At 45.6% G+C, this 21254-nt stretch overlaps 1 protein-coding gene across 1 annotated transcript in view; it reads right to left on the bottom strand.

The window, feature by feature from the left end:
- The window catches only part of dachb (dachshund b), a 76655-nt gene extending 55723 nt beyond the window's left edge, over positions 1-20932 (bottom strand). The window contains exon 1 of the mRNA XM_076724272.1: positions 20015-20932. Within this exon, the coding sequence (XP_076580387.1) occupies positions 20015-20664 (650 nt within the window). The 5' untranslated portion in view covers positions 20665-20932. The remainder of the gene's footprint in view (positions 1-20014) is intronic.
- Positions 20933-21254: the final 322 nt, after the last annotated feature.

Below are 21254 nucleotides of genomic sequence, written 5' to 3' on the forward strand. Positions count from 1 at the left end.
CAGGAAAATGTTTCATGAGCATGTTTACGCTAATTTTTAATGACTTCCTGTTGCACATTCTCACACTCCCCCACAGTCACAGCCGCAGTGAGCTGTTGAGCTGCTACACTGCACTCCAAGCTAGGAGGTCACTGCCAGGCCTCACAGCACACCGGCTCTGCAGTATCTGCTGTTTCAGATATTCCAGTGCGGCTCCGCAGTGTGAGCTACACAAACAACAACTGTAACGATGGAGACGGCTGTAGCTAGCCTCCATGCTACACTGTATCAAAGCTAAAGCCATAGACGCAGCTGTAGCTAGCCTCCATGCTACACTGTATCAAAGCTAAAGCCATAGACGCAGCTGTAGCTAGCCTCCATGCTACACTGTATCAAAGCTAAAGCCATAGACGCAGCTGTAGCTAGCCTCCATGCTACACTGTATCAAAGCTAAAGCCATAGAAGCAGCTGTAGCTAGCCTCCATGCTACACTGTATCGAAGACGTAACCATCGAATAGCAATGGTCATGTTGTTGCAGAATGAGTTCAGCATCGCCTCGCGAAGCCTCCAGCGTACTGCTGGGTGTCATGTGGAAGCGGTTTGGTTAAAAAAGATCAGACGTACAACAAACCACTGTAAGTGCGAGACGACCACAACGACGAAAAGGAAGCAAAACAAGAAACTTCTTTCACACCTCCAGCAGAAGCAGCCGGTCGCCTTCGGGGAGAACTGAGCTCCAAACCCGGTTGGCAGACTCCGCCGGCTCAGCTGAGCATTGCCAAGTCTTTGCCGGGTGTTTCTCCAGATTTCGTCGTATTGTTAAGAACATCATTATCGCAGAAATACCCCGAAATATTGGGCTAATATCTTAAGGCTGCAGCTTCCTCTTTTACTGCCTCTGTCGGCACATCGCTGAATTTCCTTGCGTGTTTCCACCACAGCAGGAACCGAGCAAACGCACCAGGGTTCATTTCAAACAACCAGACAGGTGAAGCGTGAAACTACACCGATAATCTACAGTATTTAAAAAAAACAAAAAAAAAAAAGAGACAAAATTCACAGTTTAACAGCTGAAAATCAAAAACTGGAGATGCAAACACGATGGAGAGGAAACAACGTGAACCACAACTAAATAAAAAGATCACATTCAAATTCAAAGTCTGGATGTCCTTTTCCAACAAAACACACACACACACACACACACACACACACACACAGAGGAGTTGTTGCTTACATAGACGCTCTTTCTGTCCTGTAAACTGCAATAAACACAAACACACACACAGACACACCGTAAATCTCGCCATAATACGCCCTCTGAGTGTACGTGTGTGTGCTTATGTGTGTGTGTCTGCCTATGTGTGCGTATGTGTGTGTGTGTGTTTTATAGGTGTTGTAAATTTGGCTGCCGGCGTTGTTTTTATCAGCATATTCGCAAGCTGTTTAGCCAACGGTGCAGATGTCACTGTTACGACCACACACACACACACACACACACACACACACACACACACACATCAAGCAATACACATAAAGATGCAGAGAGAGAGAAACATGTGCACACACAGGGCATTTGACACTGTTTATACAGTGTGGTATGTGTGTATAATCCTATCTAAATTCACCTGGTAGTGTGTGTGTGTGTGTGTGTGTGTGTGTGTGTGTCTGTCACACACATGCAAGCTGACCCGCCATTTGCATCTGCCTGCGTAAGCCCATAAGATCTTTTTTTCTCCTTCGTGTTTTTAAATGTATGCGTGTTCGGTGTGCACGCATGCAAGTGTGTGAAGGTCAGCGCCAGAGTGTGTGCGTGTGTGTGTGTGTGCGCTTCGAGCGTGCATGTGCGTGAGTGTTATTTGATTAATGCTGAGAACCGTGGAGTGTTTAGAAAGAGGTCGCGACCTTTCAGCTTCCATTCAATCAGACGGAGAGAGAGCGAATACCTCGATCCTCTTTTTTCTAACCTCGCTCTCTCTGCTGGCTTTTTTCTTGCCCCTTGAGAATCTGATAAGCCTTAGTCAGCACACACACACACACACACACACACACACACACACAAATGCTAATAAAGCGAGCTCCTTATTTACCTGAAGTGCAGGGACCACACTTGCGCTATATGGCCAAAAGTATGTGGACGCTCCTGCACAGCACTCAGTGTTTGAGACAGAAGTGTTCAACATGACGATGTCCACGTCCAACTCTGTCCTCATGAGGACAACAACAGCAAAATTACATTAAAGGGCCTTTATGGGGGGGGGGGGCAGTTAGGAGCAGATTCAGGATTTAAGAACTTTGTAGTGAAAAGTGGAGGTTCTGCTACAGTTATGTGTTGTCATCGATTAGTCTGCAGACTCCTGCATTTCCTCTTTTAATCAATTAACCGCTTCCTGTCAAAAGAAATGGTGAAAAATGTCCATCCCAGTTTCCCAAAAGGCCAAAGTGACGTCTTCAGTGTCTTACTTTGTCCTACAGTCGTCCAAAATACAAAAATATTCCATTTAAAATGACAGAAAATACTCAGTTGGGTTCGGTGTTGAGGACCCTGACTGGTCTGACTGGTCTGACTGGTCTGCATGCAGCCCTGAACTCAACCCCACCCAACACCTTTGGGGTGAAGCTGAGCACCAGCTGCCATCCAGACCTGATCCCCCATCACCGGTGCCCAGATCCCCCATCATCCGCAGTGCTGAGACGGCCGGGCTGCCTCCTCATTCTCCTCAGTGACACCGCCGCCTCGGCTCGGCGGAGGCGGTGATTCAGAGGGAGAAGCATTTCTAACCTCATCACCCTTTTCAACCCAACCAGGATCTTTCCGTAAACCACCTCATTTTAATGCCTAAACCCGACCAAACCTCAACTACAGAGCTGCACGTCGTGAACAGGGATTTGTTGCCCAGCTGATAACGACCATAAGTGACCGCTGAATCTGGACGACTGACGGTTTTAGCATCCGTTGAGCCTCGAACTCGTGGATCTGTGACTCAAACCAGCCTTCCTGGATCACGTTTCGTTGTCTTACTGGAACAACGTGTCCACACCAACAAAGCCTCTCGCATTTTTTTGTAACGCAGGTAAATGCTCCTGCAGCTGAACGGGAGCAGATCTCTAAAATCTCGAGCGAAGCCTTCGCAGAGGAATGCTGGATGTTATGGCAACAGAGTAAAGTCTACGGTTTTGGTTTGGCTGTCCAACCAGCTCGTGCTGGTGTAACGTTCAGGTGTCCGCATACTTCTGGCCATTTGGTGCAGCTCTCGCTTTATCCACTGATCTTGTCTTTCTCTGAGTCAACACTTTCTTTTTTTCCCCTCTCTTTCTCCCATGTCATCTCTTTCCCTTCCTCCTCTTCCTCCCCTTCATCTCCCCTCCACTATCTGTTAATTTGCTCTCTATCTCTCTCCTCTCTTTGAACCTCTCCTTTAGCCCCTGCGGCCCCAGCCAATTACACACTGTTTGTCCACCCGTTTTCAATAAAACACTGCTTCCCTCCTTCCATTCCTTCCCCTCCTTTTTTTTCTGTTTTTTCTCCCTCTCTCTCCCCCTCCGTCCACCCCCGACTGCTTCCGTCCACTCCCGTCTTCCCTCTCCTCCTCCCCTCCCTCCCTCCCTCCCTTCGTTCCCTTTTTTCATTTTTAATTAACTTCTTTTGTAACTTGGAAGCGACCCCCCCTCCTTCAACATGCCTCTTGCACTCCCACACTCGCTCTGTCTTTCTCACAAACACACACACACCGAAACACACACACACTCTTGGCCTTCGTCGGCGCGCACACACACACATGTAAATGGAGGTTAAACATGCTATTTACATATCAATTACAGGCAGACACCGAATCAATGATTAATGCGGGCTCAGATTAGCGCCGAGCCCGCTAGCCCAAACTAATCGGCTGCTGTTTAACTGCCGTGTCCAACGAGTTAAAGATTTTATACATTTGATTGAGATTTGAAGGGTTTTCATTGAAAGTAAATGGATTTTGATTACTTTCAGTCTTTGAATCAATGACTTGTGTCAGTTTACTACTCCTAGCTTAACTGCTATCTGCCAGGAGGCTGCTGCGTAAAATGTGATTTTAAACATGTAATTGAGATTTAGACTTAGTCAGGTCAGAGGTCCTCGTGTAATTGAGTGGATTTGGATTAATTTCAGTCTTTGTATCAATAAATTGTGGTAGTTTGGCAGCAGTTTTCAGCCTGCTAGCTTAGCTGCTACAGGCTTTAAAAGAATATGCTGAACCTTTATATTGCCTAATTGTTAATTTTATAAATTGAGATGAGCTTTTTCAGTGAGATGGAAGGCTGAATTAATGCTTGAATTAATGTGGATTAATTTCAGATACTAAAATCAACGTGTTTTGGATTAGCGCTAGCTGAGCCTGCTAGCTTTTCTGCTAACTGCTGGTGGAAACAACACATTTCTATATTTGAAATTTAATCATTTTACAGTCAGAATTGCTGAAATATCAGGATTAATTTTTACTAATTTAAGTAGTTCATGCAGCCTGGATTAGCTCTGACCTTGCTAGCCTTTCCGCTAACTGCTGGTGGAAACTGCACATTTCATTTGCTAAAGGCTTATTAACGTTTACAGCCCAGCATTCGAGCCTCATTATTATTAATCAGATTTTTTAAATAAAGCTCACAAAATCAGTGACTTTTTGCATTAATTCGTTGCTGTTATCTTAACTGGGGTCTGCTCTGAAACAGAACAACAAAGGTAACAAAGGAAATATCAGAAATGTAATAATTTTACAGTCAGAACAGTTGAAATATCTGGATTTGTGTTTACTAATTCAAGTTAATTCCATTAGTTTATGCAGTCTGGATTAGCGCTGCGCCTGCTAGCTTAACTGCTATTTAACTGAAGGAATTCATGATTTAAAAATACAATTTTTGCTAATTGAACAGATGAAAAAGCCAAATCCTGCATAAGCAAGCAGAAAGAGTTAAAAGCAGGAAATGGTGGAGCATTTAGGCTCAGACACATATTTACTAAACCAGACTTTTACGGTACAAACTGGCCACCATCATAATTAAAAACTCAGCTAATGAATGAAGAGTGAGCCGGCCTTTATGTGTGACTGCTCTTTATTTCACTGTGCTTTCATGTTACAGTTTGTGGTTTTATTGGTTTGACTGTGCTTTTATGTCAGGTTGCAGTATGCGAGTTTACTGGCTTTTGCTGCAGTTTAATTTTACTTTATTATAATCCTGCAGGCTACTCACATGGTTTTATTTAGAATGCAAACCAAATTCATGAAGTGGACGTGGAGCCCGAGAGATATCATGTTCAGAGCAACACATTTTTTCTGCATGTTTTGTCTTTTATATCCTGTGTTTTAACATTGTCTGATGAGTGATGGAGGGGATGGAGGGCAGAGGCCGTGCGTGGAGCGTAAACAATGGTTTAAACTTTAACACGTAAATTTCCCAGCATGCCCGTCATGATCTCATGATATCAAATAATGTATTCTTGTTATTTCTTGTAGCTTCTTAAGCTTTGCAGCCTCCAGTTTTGCTTCAGGGTCTTAAAACGGCAATTTTCTTATGGCACTTCTGCACAGGACACGTATGTGACATAAAGAATTAGCTGCACATTGATGAGGAAATACTGAATGAACAAGCAAACACCAAAAAGTTTGAAGATAAATAAACAAAACATCTTGCAGGAAATCTTAAAATCCTTCATCAGTCTTTACCTTTTTTGAGGAAAACCTTGTGACTCTGATGAGATGCAACAACACTCCTGTCCCTCTTCCTCCACCTGTCCCTCTCTTTTAAAGGTGGAGTGCATGCAATGATTTATGGGTGACACCAATACGTCAACCACGGCGAGGAGATGAAAAAAAAAAAAAAGGAGAAGGAGGTGAAGAGACAGAAAAATAACGTAGATGCAGGAGAAAAAGGGAGGAGAGAAAAGAAAGAAAGCAACAAACAGAAATAGAAGAAAGTGGGAGAAAAGGAAGCAAAAGACAAAAAGATGTTGTGCAAACTAAGACTGATTCAACAGTTACAGTGACGAGAGCATGAACACCCACCACACACACACACACACACACACACACACACACACTAAGCGTGGAGGGTTTTTTTGACAGCGAAGCATGTATTGTTGCATTGTTTCCTTTGAGTAGAAAATTACAGTGGACCAGATCGCTTCAGTGACAAGCTATCAAAACGACAGCGTGTCTGCCTGCACACACACACACACACACACACACACACACACACACACACAGCATGCAGTAGGCTATCACATATACAAGAGTTAAGACGCAAACACACAAACGTACCACGCTGCTGCTGAATGACAAGCTCATGGCTGCAAAAACAATGTTTTCAGATATTCGCATTAGGAAGTCTCTCCCTGCTGCTGAAGCTGCGACTGAAGGAACAACAGACGTGTTTAGTGGTTAAAAGACGTGTGAAAAAAAGGCTTTACATGCTAATATGCAGGTGCTGCTGAGCGCGAGCCAGTTGTTTTAAAGCTGCATCCAGCAGTTCGGCTATTCAAAGCCAAAATTTAGAAAGGGAAATTTGCTGGTTTGGAGACAAAATACTTAATAAATAAAGGTTTTTAGCAAACTTTAGAGAAACAGGAGATTTCTGAGTGCTAAGCTTCAGCAGTTGATGGACAAATCCACCTCAAACAGCATTTATCCTCCTCAGGGAGGAAGAGGAGGAGCAGGAAGCAGCGCGATTATCATGCAAACAGCCAAGGAGGTGACATGACCGTCCACGTGATCGTTTCTAATGAAGTTTTCAGTATTTCTGTGGTCGCGGTTGTTTATAGACAGAAATCTTGTGTTGTCTTTTATGCACCAACGAGTGTGTTTACATTCAATATATTCAAAGCGAATTCAGTGCGTCATCGGCGGCTTTTAATAGACAACAATGCAGCTCTATGGCACAGAGGAATGAGACATATCAGGCTCCGGGTACAAACTCAACAGCTGTTAATAGGATTTATTGTTGGTTTTTTATTGGTTTTGTTGAAGAAGAATAAAGAATAACAACCAGACTTGTCCTTTAAAGATAAAAGCATGACCTTACTCAGAAGGAACTGACTTTGTGGTCTGCAGGTCAAAAAACATCTTGACATCTGGAGAAAACTGGGCTGAATTTAATTGAAAACGTATTTAGATGTGCAGCTGACATGTTGAATCAGCTGCACCTCGATGGAAACATCTCAACATGTCGGGAAAAAAGGCTTCACAGCCACTGAAACTCTGCTGTAACACTGGTTCTATAAAAGGAGTGTTACAGAACATAAAAGTCTGCTCTCAAAATGAAATAAAAGTATGTACGTAAAGTGTACTTTAAGTCCTCATGTCGCAGTAAAATGTTTCATCATATTGCATCAATGCATCATTTTCTATAAGATCATCACGTTTGCAGCGAGGTCGTCCTGAAAACAGGCTGCTTTCAGCTTTGTGATGATGCATTTCCAGCTGATCCAAGAGGCTTTTTAAAGAGTTTATGCAGCTGAAGGAGGAGGAGAATTTTCTCAGACCTTAAAGAGTTGGGTGTTTCCTAACCTGGACCCTGTTTTCTCATGTTTTTGTATCTATGTGACTAACAGGGACAACAAAAGTGTTCCATTAATAGACAGACCTTTTTGTTAAAGAGTGAGATCCTCTTTGTTTAACCAGAAACAGCCGTTAAAGTGCTCTGCTCAAAGCCACCAGACTCCATTGATAAAAACAGTAATTTTACCTGGCAGAATGCGGGAGTTGTTGGTCCACTGCTGCTTCACTCGGGTAGTTTGTTTGTGTTATTGTGTAACTTTGTGTTTTAACACATTAGTTTGTGTCTGAACGAACAAAGTAAACAAACTAACCCACTGAGCCGGCAGCAGACCAGCAACTGCTTTCTGCTGCTTAAATTACTGTTTTCGTCAATGGAGTCTGGTGGCTTTGAGCAGCGTGATAAAACTTTTTTGTCAGCGTCTCACTCTTTAACAAAAATGTCGATCTCTGTCAGGATCCTTTCCATCATGTTGTCAGACACTCAGAATAACAATCTGAGCCTGTCAGAGCAAAAAACAAACACTCTGTGGACGTTTACAGACGTATTTATGCAGACGGGTTTCACTGCAGCACATTTTGACGCTAAAGGCAGCAGCTGGACCACTTTCAAAAACTGTCTCCATTATTTACTTAGACAAAAAAAACAGGGAAAATTTGGAAAAGTTACCCTTTAATCCTTCAGTTTATCAGAAAATTTCAAAATGCGGAGATACAAGGTTTTCACTGGTCAGGATGGGTATAAAAAATGTAATCTGTAATCTGGAGTAAAAATCAGTAAATCTACCTCTGAGATCAGGGTTCTAAATTAACTTTTTTGATCACCAGCCAATGTGGCTGGTGACCTTCTAAAGTTACCAGCCAATCAGAATTTCCACTAGCCAAATTTTTTCCCGGTGAAAATAAGAGAGATTATGAGTGCCACTGAATGCATTTGATCATTTTTGAAAAATGCACAGAAAGTACAACACATGAAACAAAATATACACAGAAAGTGCAAACATTTAATTTATACAAATAAAAAATGCTGTCAGATTAATTATTTTATAGAAGACATTTTTCCAGTAAGTATTTAGTATCATTACATTCCTAATAAAATGTATTTTTCCTTTCAACTTAAAGTGTTCCTGCTTTCCTTCTTTAATAAGAAATACATATAAGTAACAGCCATGACTTAAACACTTGCAAAAAAATTGCATTGGTAATAAATTGATATATGTTTGTACAACTAGAAAACACAAATAGTGCAGCAGTCAGTACTGCAGACTCCTTCGGCTCTCCTGATGACTTCGGGCACTCATGGTCCTTTACTGCCTCGACTTTAAAAGTATTAGTCCCCACCACAAAATTATTCGTCTTGTTTTTTTCTTTCGTGTACATGCGGCAATCGCTACAAAACATGACGGCATTTTCGTGATCAAACACAAGCCATTCACGACCTGTCAGCCATTTAGCGTTAAACTTTCTTTTCTTCGTTTCGCACGCTTTGTCGACATTCTCATCCCCTGCCTCCTTCCTCTTCTCCCCCCAGACGTCTGTCCCAACCACGCATTTAGTTTAACTTTACTTTTTACTTTTAGCTAGCTCAGTCTCCTATTACACGCCGCCGTTCATTCTTCTTCTTCTTCTTTGTGTTTCCGTGGTTTCTCGCGCCGGTTGCACTACAAACTATAGTGTGCCTGCGCACAGCCAATGGGCGTCTTGTACGTCATCACGTAGCATTACGACCGTGTTCATGGGAAATGTAGGACGGACTGTCCGGGAGACAAATGACCAAGAACTGTAGAGCGGCTCTGACTGACATGATTGCCTAATGCATTACCGGCCAAATTGGCTAGTAAGTTTTTATTTACACCCGCCAATATGAATTTTAACCCGCATTTGGCGGGTTGGCGGGTGTTAATTTAGAACCCTGTCTGAGATGTAGTGAAGTAGAAGTATAAATAAATGGAAATATTCAAGTAAAGTACCTCAAACTTGTACTTGAGTGCAGGTTTAGTTACGTTACACCACTGAGGTAAAACAAACATCCAGAAACGTTCACGTTAAAATGAAATTAAACCTTAAGATTCTGACTTTGACTTCAGGGGAAACAGGAAGACTCTGGATTCTGTCAAACCTGAAACTTAAAGGCTTCATCCCTGAACGAAGAGGAAAAAAAAAACCTAACTCTGATGATTAAGTTGTCATATTCCGAACTTTATTCTGCGAACGACGTTTGTTACGACTTCATTTTCTTGTCCAGAATCTTTTTGTACATAAACAATGGAAGAAACAAAACGAGTTTGGAAAGTTGGCTGAAGCGCTAACGTGTTTGTTTGCTCTCTCTCTCTCACACACACACACACACACACACACACACACACACACACACACACACACACACACACACACACTCCCACGCCGGTCGAATGATGAGAACTTCTAACGTCTCAGTCAGTTTAACCACTGTTATTATTCTAATCATGATGACATGTTTTTAAATGGATTATTATACGTTTTCATTAATAACACGCTGTCTGGGAAGGAGTTTTGACGCGCAGGGTGGTGGCGACGAGCACGCACACACACACACACACACACACACACACACACACACACACACACACACACACACACACGTCCACAGTGATAAAAACTTAAAACACACACACACACACACAAAAGCCACACAAATCCATAAAAACAGGAAAAGGAGAAATATGTGAAATAGTAAAAAAAAAAAAAAAAAAAAAAGTGTTTTAAGTTTTTAAGAAAACACACACACACACACACACACACACACACACACACATACTTGCATGCTCCTGACATGTTTTCACTGCTAATTACAAATTAGACTAAGTTGAAGTTTTTGTTAATAACACGCTGTCTAATAAAGTTTCTGCATGAGGAGGACACTGGTGGGCGACACACACACACACACACACACACAAATATGCATGTGTGCTCTTGTCATGTTTTTAATTGATTTCAGCTATAATTATTTTTGGAATAACACACACACACACACACACACACACACACACACACACACTCGTTTTAAAAATGGATGATAATTACATTTTCCTTCCTGTTTTTATTAATAACATGTTGTCTGTAGGAAAGCACACACACACACACACACACACACACACACACACACACACACACACATCACCTGTCATCCCTCCGCTGCCCTCTCTTTACCCTCTCTCAGCTCCTCCTCTCTGTCCTCCTTTCATCTCCTCCTTCGCCTCTGACCTCCTCCTCCTCCTCCTCCTCTCTCTCTTTGATACTGCAGTTTGCGGATGCCGCTCGCTCTAAACTGTAAATCTGTCGCTGGCTTTTTTTTTCTTTTTTAGTCTCGAACACACACACACACACACACACACACACACACACACCTCTGACAAGCTGTCACAATAAATAGAGAGATAAGACCAGGTGGAAGAAGAGAGAGGGAGGGAGGGAGGAGTAAATGACAAGAAGATTGAATAAAAGGAGGACATGAGGGAGGGAAGAGAGGAAAGAGGAGGAGAGGAGAGGACAAGAAAGGAAACAAGAGAGGAGTGGGGTGCAAGATGGAAGAGGAGGGCAGAAAGGACAGGAAGGAGCAGAAAAAAGGAGGAGGCTGGTGAATGTGGAGGGGGGAGGAAAACACGGGAGAGGAGAGAAAACAAGAGAGGAGTGGATGAGCAGATGGACCGAACGAAGGAAAGAGAAAGGAGGGAAGAGGAAAGAGGAGGAAAGGAGGGCATGTGGGAAAAGGAGGGGAGAGGAGAGAGGAAGAGGATAAACAGATGGAGGAAAAAATGGAAGAGGAGGAAAGAAAGGAGGAGGAGGAGGAGGAGAAGGAAAAAAGAAAAAGAAGACTGGTGAAAGAGGAGAAAAGGAAAGTGGAGGAAAAAGAGGAGAGGATGAACGGATGGACAGAAATATGGAAGAGGAGAAGGAGGAGCAGGAAAACTGACAGAAAAGGGAGGTGATAATAAAACAGAGATGATGAAAAGGAGGAGGAGAGACGAGAGGAGAAAAGAGGAGGAGTACAAGGGGGTAAAAAGAAGAGAAAGAGAAGAGAGGAGCAGGAGAAATTAAACCCAAGAAGGAGGAGATATGACGGAGGGAGGAGGAGGGATGGAGAGATTACCTGGTGAACGAGAGGAAAAGCTGTTGTGACACTCCCTAATGCGATTTCTAAACCAATCAGCTAAGTGCACCGAAGAGACTGTGTGTGTGTGTGTGTGTGTGTGTGTGTGTGTGTGTGTGTGTGTGTGTTCACAGGCATCAAATAATCTTGTTGCAGACGACACCCTCCTCCCTCCACACCTCCCTCCACCTCTCTATCTGTCACCCCTCCGTCGCTCCGTCACTTCAGGTGCGTCCACACTAAAGCCTCTAAAAACTCTGATCTTCCCTCCATTTCTGACCTTTTTACGCCCAAAAACGCAGCGTAAGCGGCGTCCGGAGCGGATGAATCTGCGGCGCGGGAGGAAATTCAGGACGACAACTTTCACCGTAATTAAAGATTTACAATGACCGTCCACACGTCACCACCTTAAAGGGACAGTACACCCAAAAATCAAAGCACATTTTTTTCTCTAGCGCTGTTTATCCGTCTATCGGCGTCACAGATGTCTGCTCTCTCTCAAATAAAATGGAACTATTTTCATCTCTCAAAAAAACCCCAAAAATAAATTTGATAAAGTCAACGGCGACGATTCTTTCCAGAAATCCTTACGCGGTTACTAAAGACGATCCACAGACCTCGTCGTGAACATTTTCATGTTGGAACTATTTTCTTTCTACCAAACTACACCCACCAACCACATCACTGCACAGAAGGAGGCGTGCATCTACTCATCTGACATTGCTAGCTTGCGGAGATTAGCTTACAGCTAACTGTAACTGCTAACGTTACAGCTCAGCCGAGGAGGACGGCGTTAACGTTTGTGTCCCGCGCTGCCACGAGCCCACGAGGAGATGCCTCCATCTGCGCAGTATTACAAATGAAAAAAAACTCCTGCACAGTTGAAAAAACAAAATATACTACAAGGTAAAAATTGCACAAGACGTAATGGATGTGAGCATATGTTAGCATATTAGCATAAATAAAGGTAAGATTTGACTTTTGGCTTGAAAAATGACTCAAACTGCAATTGAGTAATCGATCAATGAAGTACGAATTTCAGCTCAACCGGAACTACTTTTCGCCTCGTTAACACGTATTCATGAGCCGCATATCAAGTCACCGCCATGTCTGACAACAGAAGGAGAAAAAACACGAAACTGGAAAAACTTAAATGTGGCTTCAGCTGGATTGAAACACGTTAAAGGAGACGTTTACCGACAAAAAGACATAAAAAAAGAAGAGGAGGTTCAGCTTTGACGTGTCTTTCTCTTTCCGCACCGCAGCTTTAGCTTTAGCGTGTTCGCAGAAATCACGCTCGCTCTCTGTGGTCGCTGATGTCTCTCGCCCCGTTTGAAGAAGTTGGAGCCTGAATCGGCCTTTGTGAAACATTATCTATTTCCAAACACACACACACACACACACACACACACACACACACACACACGTTGACCTGCCTCTCCCCTCTCACTGTTTTGTTCAGCCCGCACCCTCTCACACACACACACACACACACACACACACACACACACACACACACACACACGCACACACACACACGCACACACACACACACACACAGGGGGAGAGGATCAGTTCTTCTCCGTGGTGACAGAGGGTCATATTTCTTGCTTTGATCTTCACCTCTCCCTGTTTTCATCCGGAAAACAGAGAGAGAGAGAGAGAGAGCGAGCATCTCTCCTCTATGTCTCTCGCCCAGCCGGTCGGTAAGTGAAGCATGAAACCGCCTCCTCTGCCCCTGAGACGCTCGGGCTCACGGCCACCGAGTCGCTGGATAGAAAGCGTAATAAAAATGAAAGCGGGCGCAGGATGTGAGGCTCCTGCTCGGCTCACACCAGACATGTTGGTAATCCACGACTTTCCCGCTCTCTCGGCGTCACACACAGCAGAAACAGACGTACAGCTAAAAGCAAGGAGCCGCCGGCCATCGAACGCTGACAAAACGTGGCAAAAAAGAGAGAAAGAGCAGCTGCGAAGCTTCTTTTTCCGCAGGTGAAACAACTAACTGATCATTATAATCTCGGCAGATTAAGAAATGAGCTTTTTTAGTTAATTTCCAACAGACTTCAGATGAGGAAACTCTAAAAACTGTAGCACAGCTGTTCTGTCCTGTTTGTAAATCCGGACAGTTATTCGCTCCAGGGCCACGATTCATCCAACACAACCCTTCCTGTCGCAGATTAAACGTTTTCTTAGAAATACGGTAAATCTGCAGCTTCCGAAAGCAAAGTGGAGACACTAGCGGGTATAAATGATGTCATAAAGAGCTAACTGTGACGTTTTGGCCTCTCGTGACCACAGAGCTTATTTTTCTGCCTGAAAAGCACTGGGGGTCAGGCAGCCAATCAGATCAGAGGATCTCCGACCAATCGTACGACTGGAACAAGCTGCTCGTTTCCTGAATGTTTACTCTGTGACGCGGCTGGACTCATGACGGACGGTCAAAAAACAAGGTTTCTTCTTCAGGTGTGATTCAGGTGTGTTATGCTAACAGCGGCTAATGCAGCAGCTAATGCTGAGTTCACGTCGTTTTAACACCAACAGATTGTTTTCATTTCACTGATGCTGCCTCAAGTGACATCACCTGAGGACATTTATCTCCATGGAGACGAAAAACGCACAGCGGAGGTTGACAAAATATTCGATTTTCGTCTCATTCATTCATATTAGTTCTTGCCATTTTTCAGGATTTTTACAAAACCTGGAAAACTGATCATTTCATCACTGATCAGTGATGATGAATTAGGGCTTAGATGCTCTCTGATTGGTCAGCGCGTCGCTCTGAACACACACTGTCACACGGCAGCGAGGTGACCTCAGCTCGCCGCCGGCCAACGCTTTAACCTTTATCAATTAACCAGCAGCACAAAGCGGAGCTGAAACCGGACACACACACACACACGCACACACACACGCACACACACACACACACACACACACACACACACACACACACACACACACACACAAGTCAACCAGCAAAACAAACACCGACAGAAACAATACACACAAATATCAGTAAGACACACACACACAAGAGAGCAACACACACGAAGACAGGCGAATATGAACGCTGCTACACACACACACACACACACACACACAGATGTAACCTGACCCAGTGTGACAACTGATAGCTCTGTTTGTGCTTGCTAGACAATCACACACACACACACACACACACACACACACACACACACACACACAGACATACCTCAGCCAGAAGGCAAAATAACTGACCGTGTTGGAGTGTGTGTGTGTGTGTGTGTGTGTGTGTGTGTGTGTGTTACAAACCACAGTGCTCCATTAAAAGAACTTAATGCTCCATGCAAAGAATGAAAAACACCAAATTGATGAAAGGAGTTCATGCTGAGTGTGTGTGGACATTATTCTGCATGTGTGTGTGAGAGAGAGAGTGTGTGTGTGTGTGTGTGTGTGTGTGTGGACATTATTCTGCATGTGTGTTTGTGTGCGTGTGTGTGTGTGAAGCCACACTGCTTCACTAAAACAGAACGACTTTGCTCCCCGTGTTACAAACAATACGACCTCCATCATCGGTGTGTCTGTCTGTGTGTGTGTGTGTGTGTGTGTGTGTGTGCGTGTGTGTGTGGGCTCTAACAGCCTGTCGTGATAAGGAGAGCCCAGAATAACACTCTGACATCAGCAACCCTCCCTCCTGTCACTCACCATCGATTCCCCCAGCCAGCCAGCAACACACACACACACACACACACACACATACATACACACACACATACATACACACACACACACACACACACACACACACACAGAATCAAGGAGGTGACAACGAAGCAGGATAGATTCTCTCTCCTCCTGAAAAAGCTCAGCGGTTTGATAAAAATCACCTGCAGGACGGGACAGGTGTGCACAGGTGGGAAAGCAGCAGCTCTCACGCCAAAGCCCACAACACACACGCGCACGCGCACGCGCGTGAAGGTGCAGTACCAGCAGGGGGCGACGAAGGTATGACGAGCCTCAAAGGTCAAAGGTCAAACACTGCGGTTCGTTTCCAGTGTGAGTGGTTTTGATGGGTGAACGAAGCCGAACTACGACGCCTGGAGTGTTTCTCAGCAGCTTTTATTTTGAAAGTCTAACCGGACGTTGCATGTTAACTAACTTGACCGTGGAAAGAGGAGCCGTTTTCACACCTGTGTGACGGACCCTCCTCTGAGCCTCGGTGAACCTCCTAAAAACAGACCAGCGAGCCTCACCGCTGCTCTGACTGACGTCTGCCTTCATCACCACGAACACACACGCTGTCACTTACTCTGACTCAGACACACACACGCGCTCACTACAGCACCAAATGTGGATTCATCCGCCGCTGAAAATAGTCCCTGACAAACGCACCGCTTCCTCCTGTTTGATAACGGCTGCCAGAAACAAGTCAGCAGCTGTTTTAGGAAATCTGTGGGCTTTTTTTTTTTTTTTTTTTTTTTTTAAGAAAATTGAACAATACGGATGTGACAAGTTCTACGTCTTCACAGGAGCCAATGGGCTTTGAGCTTTGTGGGCGAAGGCGGGTACCACGACCTCCTGACTGATTTTAAGTTATTACTCCCTTTAATTTTGCATAATCAAGCGCGCTGTCGCGTCAAGAGTTTATTTATTTGTGCCAAACTTAAGAAGTTTCCCTCCAATGAATTAGAAGTTTAATTCTACGTTATGTTTTGTGGCAAAATACAGAAAAAGCTCCGGGGATCCGGCGAGCAGCGATCTGAACTCCTGCACCGTCGGCATTCGAAAGCCTGCGAGTCACGCGGTCGATGTCATCTCCTTTAAATAACTCATATTTAATTTTCCAACTTTAGCAGGAAGTGTGGGAACTGTCTCACTTTGTGCGGCACACAGCGTTTGTCCTCCTTCACCTCAGCGAGCTGCAGAGCCGTAACTGAAGAAGAAGAAGAGGACGACACGAGGAGGGTTTAAAAGAGCAAACTCAGGTTCACGTATGGAGCAGAATTGGCGCCAGAGGTGCTCGTAGATTTAAGTCGGCTGCTTTTTTTATGGCTGCAGAGAAAACAAAGTATGCAGAAGCCCAGTGGGAGTTTTTTATTATTTTTTTTTTTTTTAGCTTTTAATTTTTCCTTTCTTTTCCCAGAGTAGCATCGAGAGAGAGAGGGAGGGAGGGAGGGGGGAGAGGGTGAGAGAGAGAGGCATTAGAGGAATGTCAATATGATTGGAGAGCGAGAGGAGTGTGTGTTCGCGGTGCGTTCGACAACAATAGCTCTCCAGCCGTGTTGTTTCATGCGCATTCACATGATCCATTATTGCCCCTGACATGTACCGCTGTGTGAGAGTGTGAGAGAAGACGGAGTGATTGAGACGAGGAGACAGAGGAGGGAGGTGAAAGACGGGGATGAAGAGGAGGAGGAGGAGGAGGAGGAGACAATTAGAGCCCGAGACAGAAATACACCTCTGATGACGCGTGTTTGTAGAAAAGAAGCAGATAAGGATGAGAGGGTGATAAAAGAGTCAGAAATAGAGAAAGAAAGGAAAAAACATGGCGGCGCCCGAGCGTTTCATAAAGTATAGACGTGTGTGTGTGTGTGTGTGTGTGTGCGTGTGTGGTCAGCTAAAAACACACAGGTCACTCTCCAACAACCCGCTGACTCCACAGCAACACAACACACTGTTAATAATTAGCCAATCCTGAACAACCGCCGCCTCGAACTGTCCTATCACGTCCATCTTTGAGCCAAGCAGAAAGAACTGAAAGCACGTACGAGCGCAGGAGACGTCCAGCGGTCCCACGGCGACCCTCATGTGAAATTCCAGGACTTTTCCAGAGGTTTCCACAAATAATTCATCCTCCCTGAGTTTGATGCTGTTTTTCAGAGACAAATATGTCAAAGCAGCAGCTGCCCGCCGTCACCGCCGCCATGCTGAAGTTCTGGAACTGTCAACAAGTATAATGCTGCCGGTGAATTTAGCTTCTAAGCCTGTATTTCTTCACATTTTGGTAAATTAGCACCATTAAAAGTGTGCCGAATTAGCCATTAGCTGTTCCTGTTCACAGCACACACATGGGTGCTCAGACAAGCGTCACCTGATTCACCTGAAACTGAAGGAAACTTAAAAACGTGATAATTCTCAGGCAAGTTCTGCAGTTACACAGAGCGTTTACTCCTCTGTCGTTACACAGAGGGTTTATGGATGTTTGCTGAAGGTGGACGCAGAGACAATGAGATCCTCACGCTGAATTTAAAATGTGTGCATGGTGTCTGACAGAGTAACGACTGAGGGAAAGAGCCTGGATTTTGGCGCAAATTTCATCAAACGGGCCGTGAGGGTCTCAGAGCGACCCTGTATCCTGGACCAGGTGCGTGACGGTCGGCGCTGCTGCCCGAACGCCGGCCGAGGTGGAACCACCAGACTCCATCAGCCGTCCTGCTGTTTTTAGAAACAGCAGCAGCGCCGTCTTTCACCTGCCGCAGAGGCGTTTCCTCACGTCTCTCCCTCACAGTTTGACGTAAAGTGACTCTGTTTTAGGTTTTTACCTGTTTTAACAGCAGAGTCAGTCCACAGAGGCAGAGGCGTCGCTCAGCTTCACGCTCTCATTTCACCTTAAAACCAGCACCAAACAAGCTTTTCAGCAGAGAAAAGAGACGACACAGGAGTAACTGCTCCTCTCTGCTCCTCTCTGCTCCTCTCTGCTCCTCTATGCTTTAAATATCAGTGCATCTCCTGGCTGTCTGGACGCTCCTGTTTGGTAACAGCTCTTATAAAATCCTTGTTCCTGGAATTCAACAGTGGAAAGAATCACAGAACTCAAAGCAAAAATGAGCCAAAATGAGGTTTTTCCTTTAAAGCAGAACAACAACGAAGGGCGACATGAACAAATTTACCCTCAAACGACGCTTTGATACTTTAAATGCTAATTTCACGCAGTTTCCCTAAAAACTGAGCACGTTCACAGCTGAAACGTTTCCAGAATTAGAGACACTTCGATCCAAACTGAGAGGAAATTCCTCTTTTTGGAAAAGTTTCAGGACGCTGAAGGTTTCGGCTCACGACAGTTTTGATGCTGATGTTTTCGTTTGTGCTGCAGAGATCAGAAAGAGAGCAGCCTGCAGTGACGCTGCGGCTCTTCAGAAAAGAGTTTGCCTTCAGATGAATTGTTGTTAATTATTCTTAATTACAAAACGTTTGTGAGCGTCTGACCGACGAGCTTCGGCCCTCCGTCGAGCTTCGAGAGGAGCCGGCTGCTTTCAAAATGGTGGAGATCCCAAACGACGCGCAGGACGTCATTTGAAAGGGCCAAGCAGTCGGTTCAGGTGCAAACAAGCAGGTGGCAGGTACAGTAGGTCTGCACACACACACACACACACACACACACACACACACACACAGCCGTTATAACCAGCAGCCACACTCTGTAAAGTGTCTGTTTACACACAAACACACATTAAAGCTGCATTTTTTTCCAGCACACACATGCATGCACACACACACACACACACACACACACAGATATAAAGTGATGGATTATGAGTATGAGAAGCTTTTCCATAACTTAAGTCAACAGAAGGTTGTTTGCTCTGTGTTTGTTTGCTGTCAGCGTGTTTTTATGTCACTAAAACACCAAACCGGTGAAACGTGTGTCTGCCAGCACACACACACACACACACACACACACACACACACACACACACACACACACTTCCATCAAGCTCCACAGTCTCAACACCTGATGCAAAATAATGAATAACACTGATAACAAAACAGGAAGTCAATTCCAGGAATCACCAAACGAGTCACTGAGTCTGTGATGAATAAAACGGATGAAAGTTCATCTTCTGAAGGAATCAAGCAGGAAAACCAGGGTGACACGTGCAGACCGTGAGAGACAAAATGAGTGATGTGATGACATGACGGTGACTCAAGGCAAAATGAGCAGGAGGAGAAGTGAAAGGAGGAAAATCTGCAAAGTATCACAGAAAAGTGGATGAATGTTGTTTCAGAGCAGCTTCATAATGAATTCCCTCTTTACTGTCACAGCCTGACTTTAAGAGATATTACGGAAAAATCCACCTGACTCTGACTCCATGATCCTAAAAATACCCAGTGAAACAAACCGTGAGAGTCCTGAAGCGCGAAGACGCGGAGGGATGTCAGAGGAGGAGGGCGGAGGAGCCACAGACACACTGATCCAAACTAATATTAGAGAAAAATAAGCCTCGAGTATTGTGGAAATATCACGCGCAGAAAAGTCCCTGAAGTCACTTTAATCACTATAAACACGCCGGGAAGTTCTGCAGAGGACTGCGGGACGCGGACTCGCGCGACGCCGCAAAGCTTTGCGACTTTTCGATGAAATGTTAGAAATAAAAAAAAGTGCTGAAAGAGTTGACAGACCTGGCGCTGGTGCAGTCCTGGTACAGCGTCTCGAAGTCCTTCCTGGAGATGAGCTTGCAGCGGTTCACGCCGGGCTGGATGGCGCCGAGCCCCCGCAGGACGCGCACCTGCTCCACGGTGCACACCACCGGCGAGATGTCCAGCCTCTTCAGCTTGGTGTAGACGGTGTGCAGCCCGCCCACCAGGTGCTTCAGGAAGAGGTCGAACACCTGCGGCAGGCAGATGAGCTCCTGGCCGTCCACGCTGAAGCTGGCCACCTTCACGCCGTGCACCTCCACCAGCTTGCACTCGCTGCAGAGAGACGGGCTGGACGAGGTCTGCGCCAGGCTGGGGGAGCCGGGGGTCAGGCCGGCCGCGCTCAGCGAGCCGAGCCCGCCGAGAGGTCCCAGAGCGGCGCCGCCTCCGGACACGAGCGGGGCGGCGCCGCCGTTGCCCAAGCCGGGCAGGAAAGCGCTGAGCATGCTGCTGGTGAGCCGCGGGGACGGGGACAGGGAGTGGGAGTGGGAGTGGGAGTTGGTGTGTGCCGGGCTGGAGGTGCCGCTGGAGGCGACGGAGGAGTGGAGCGCGTCCGGGGCCGAGCGGTAGAGCGCGGCCGGAGTTGGGGCGCTCGAGCCCGGCGAGACGAGCGGAGGGGAGCCGGGGAGCGACATGGAGGTGCAAGAAGTGGAGAGTGGTGAAGGCGCACACACACTCTCTCCCTCTGTCTCTCCGCTTCCCACACACACACACACACACACACACACACACACTCACACACTCACTCACACACTTTCTTCGTCTCTCTTTTTCCAGTTGGGAAACACTTGTGCGTCCTCGCGTCTTTTCCGCTCACTTTTCTCCTCTTCCTCCTGATTTTCCTCCTCTTCTTCTACTCTCTCTATCCACAACGCGCTCTTATTCTCGGTATCCGTGCGCGGCACGCGGACTGTCCGGTCTGTGCGTAAAAGCGACTGGATCAGACTCCGGGTCAGCCCTCGTGCTGGTCCCGCCTGCTCCACGCGTGACTGACAGCCGAGTGGGCGAATCAGAGAAGACTGCTTGTGGGACTGAGGGTGTGATTGGTGGTGGGAGAGTGGGAGGACTTTATTACGCCCCATTGATGTGTGTGTGTGTGTGTGTGTGTGTGTGTGTGTGTGTGTGTGTGTGTGTGTGTGTGTGTGTGTGCGTGCGTGCATGCGCGCGGAGGCTATCGGTCAGATCTCGTTCTGCTGTTTCATAAACTTTCTCACGAGCTGCTTGA

Source organism: Chaetodon auriga, chromosome 24 (genome assembly GCF_051107435.1).
Source record: "Chaetodon auriga isolate fChaAug3 chromosome 24, fChaAug3.hap1, whole genome shotgun sequence".
Taxonomy (NCBI): Eukaryota; Metazoa; Chordata; class Actinopteri; order Chaetodontiformes; family Chaetodontidae; genus Chaetodon; species Chaetodon auriga.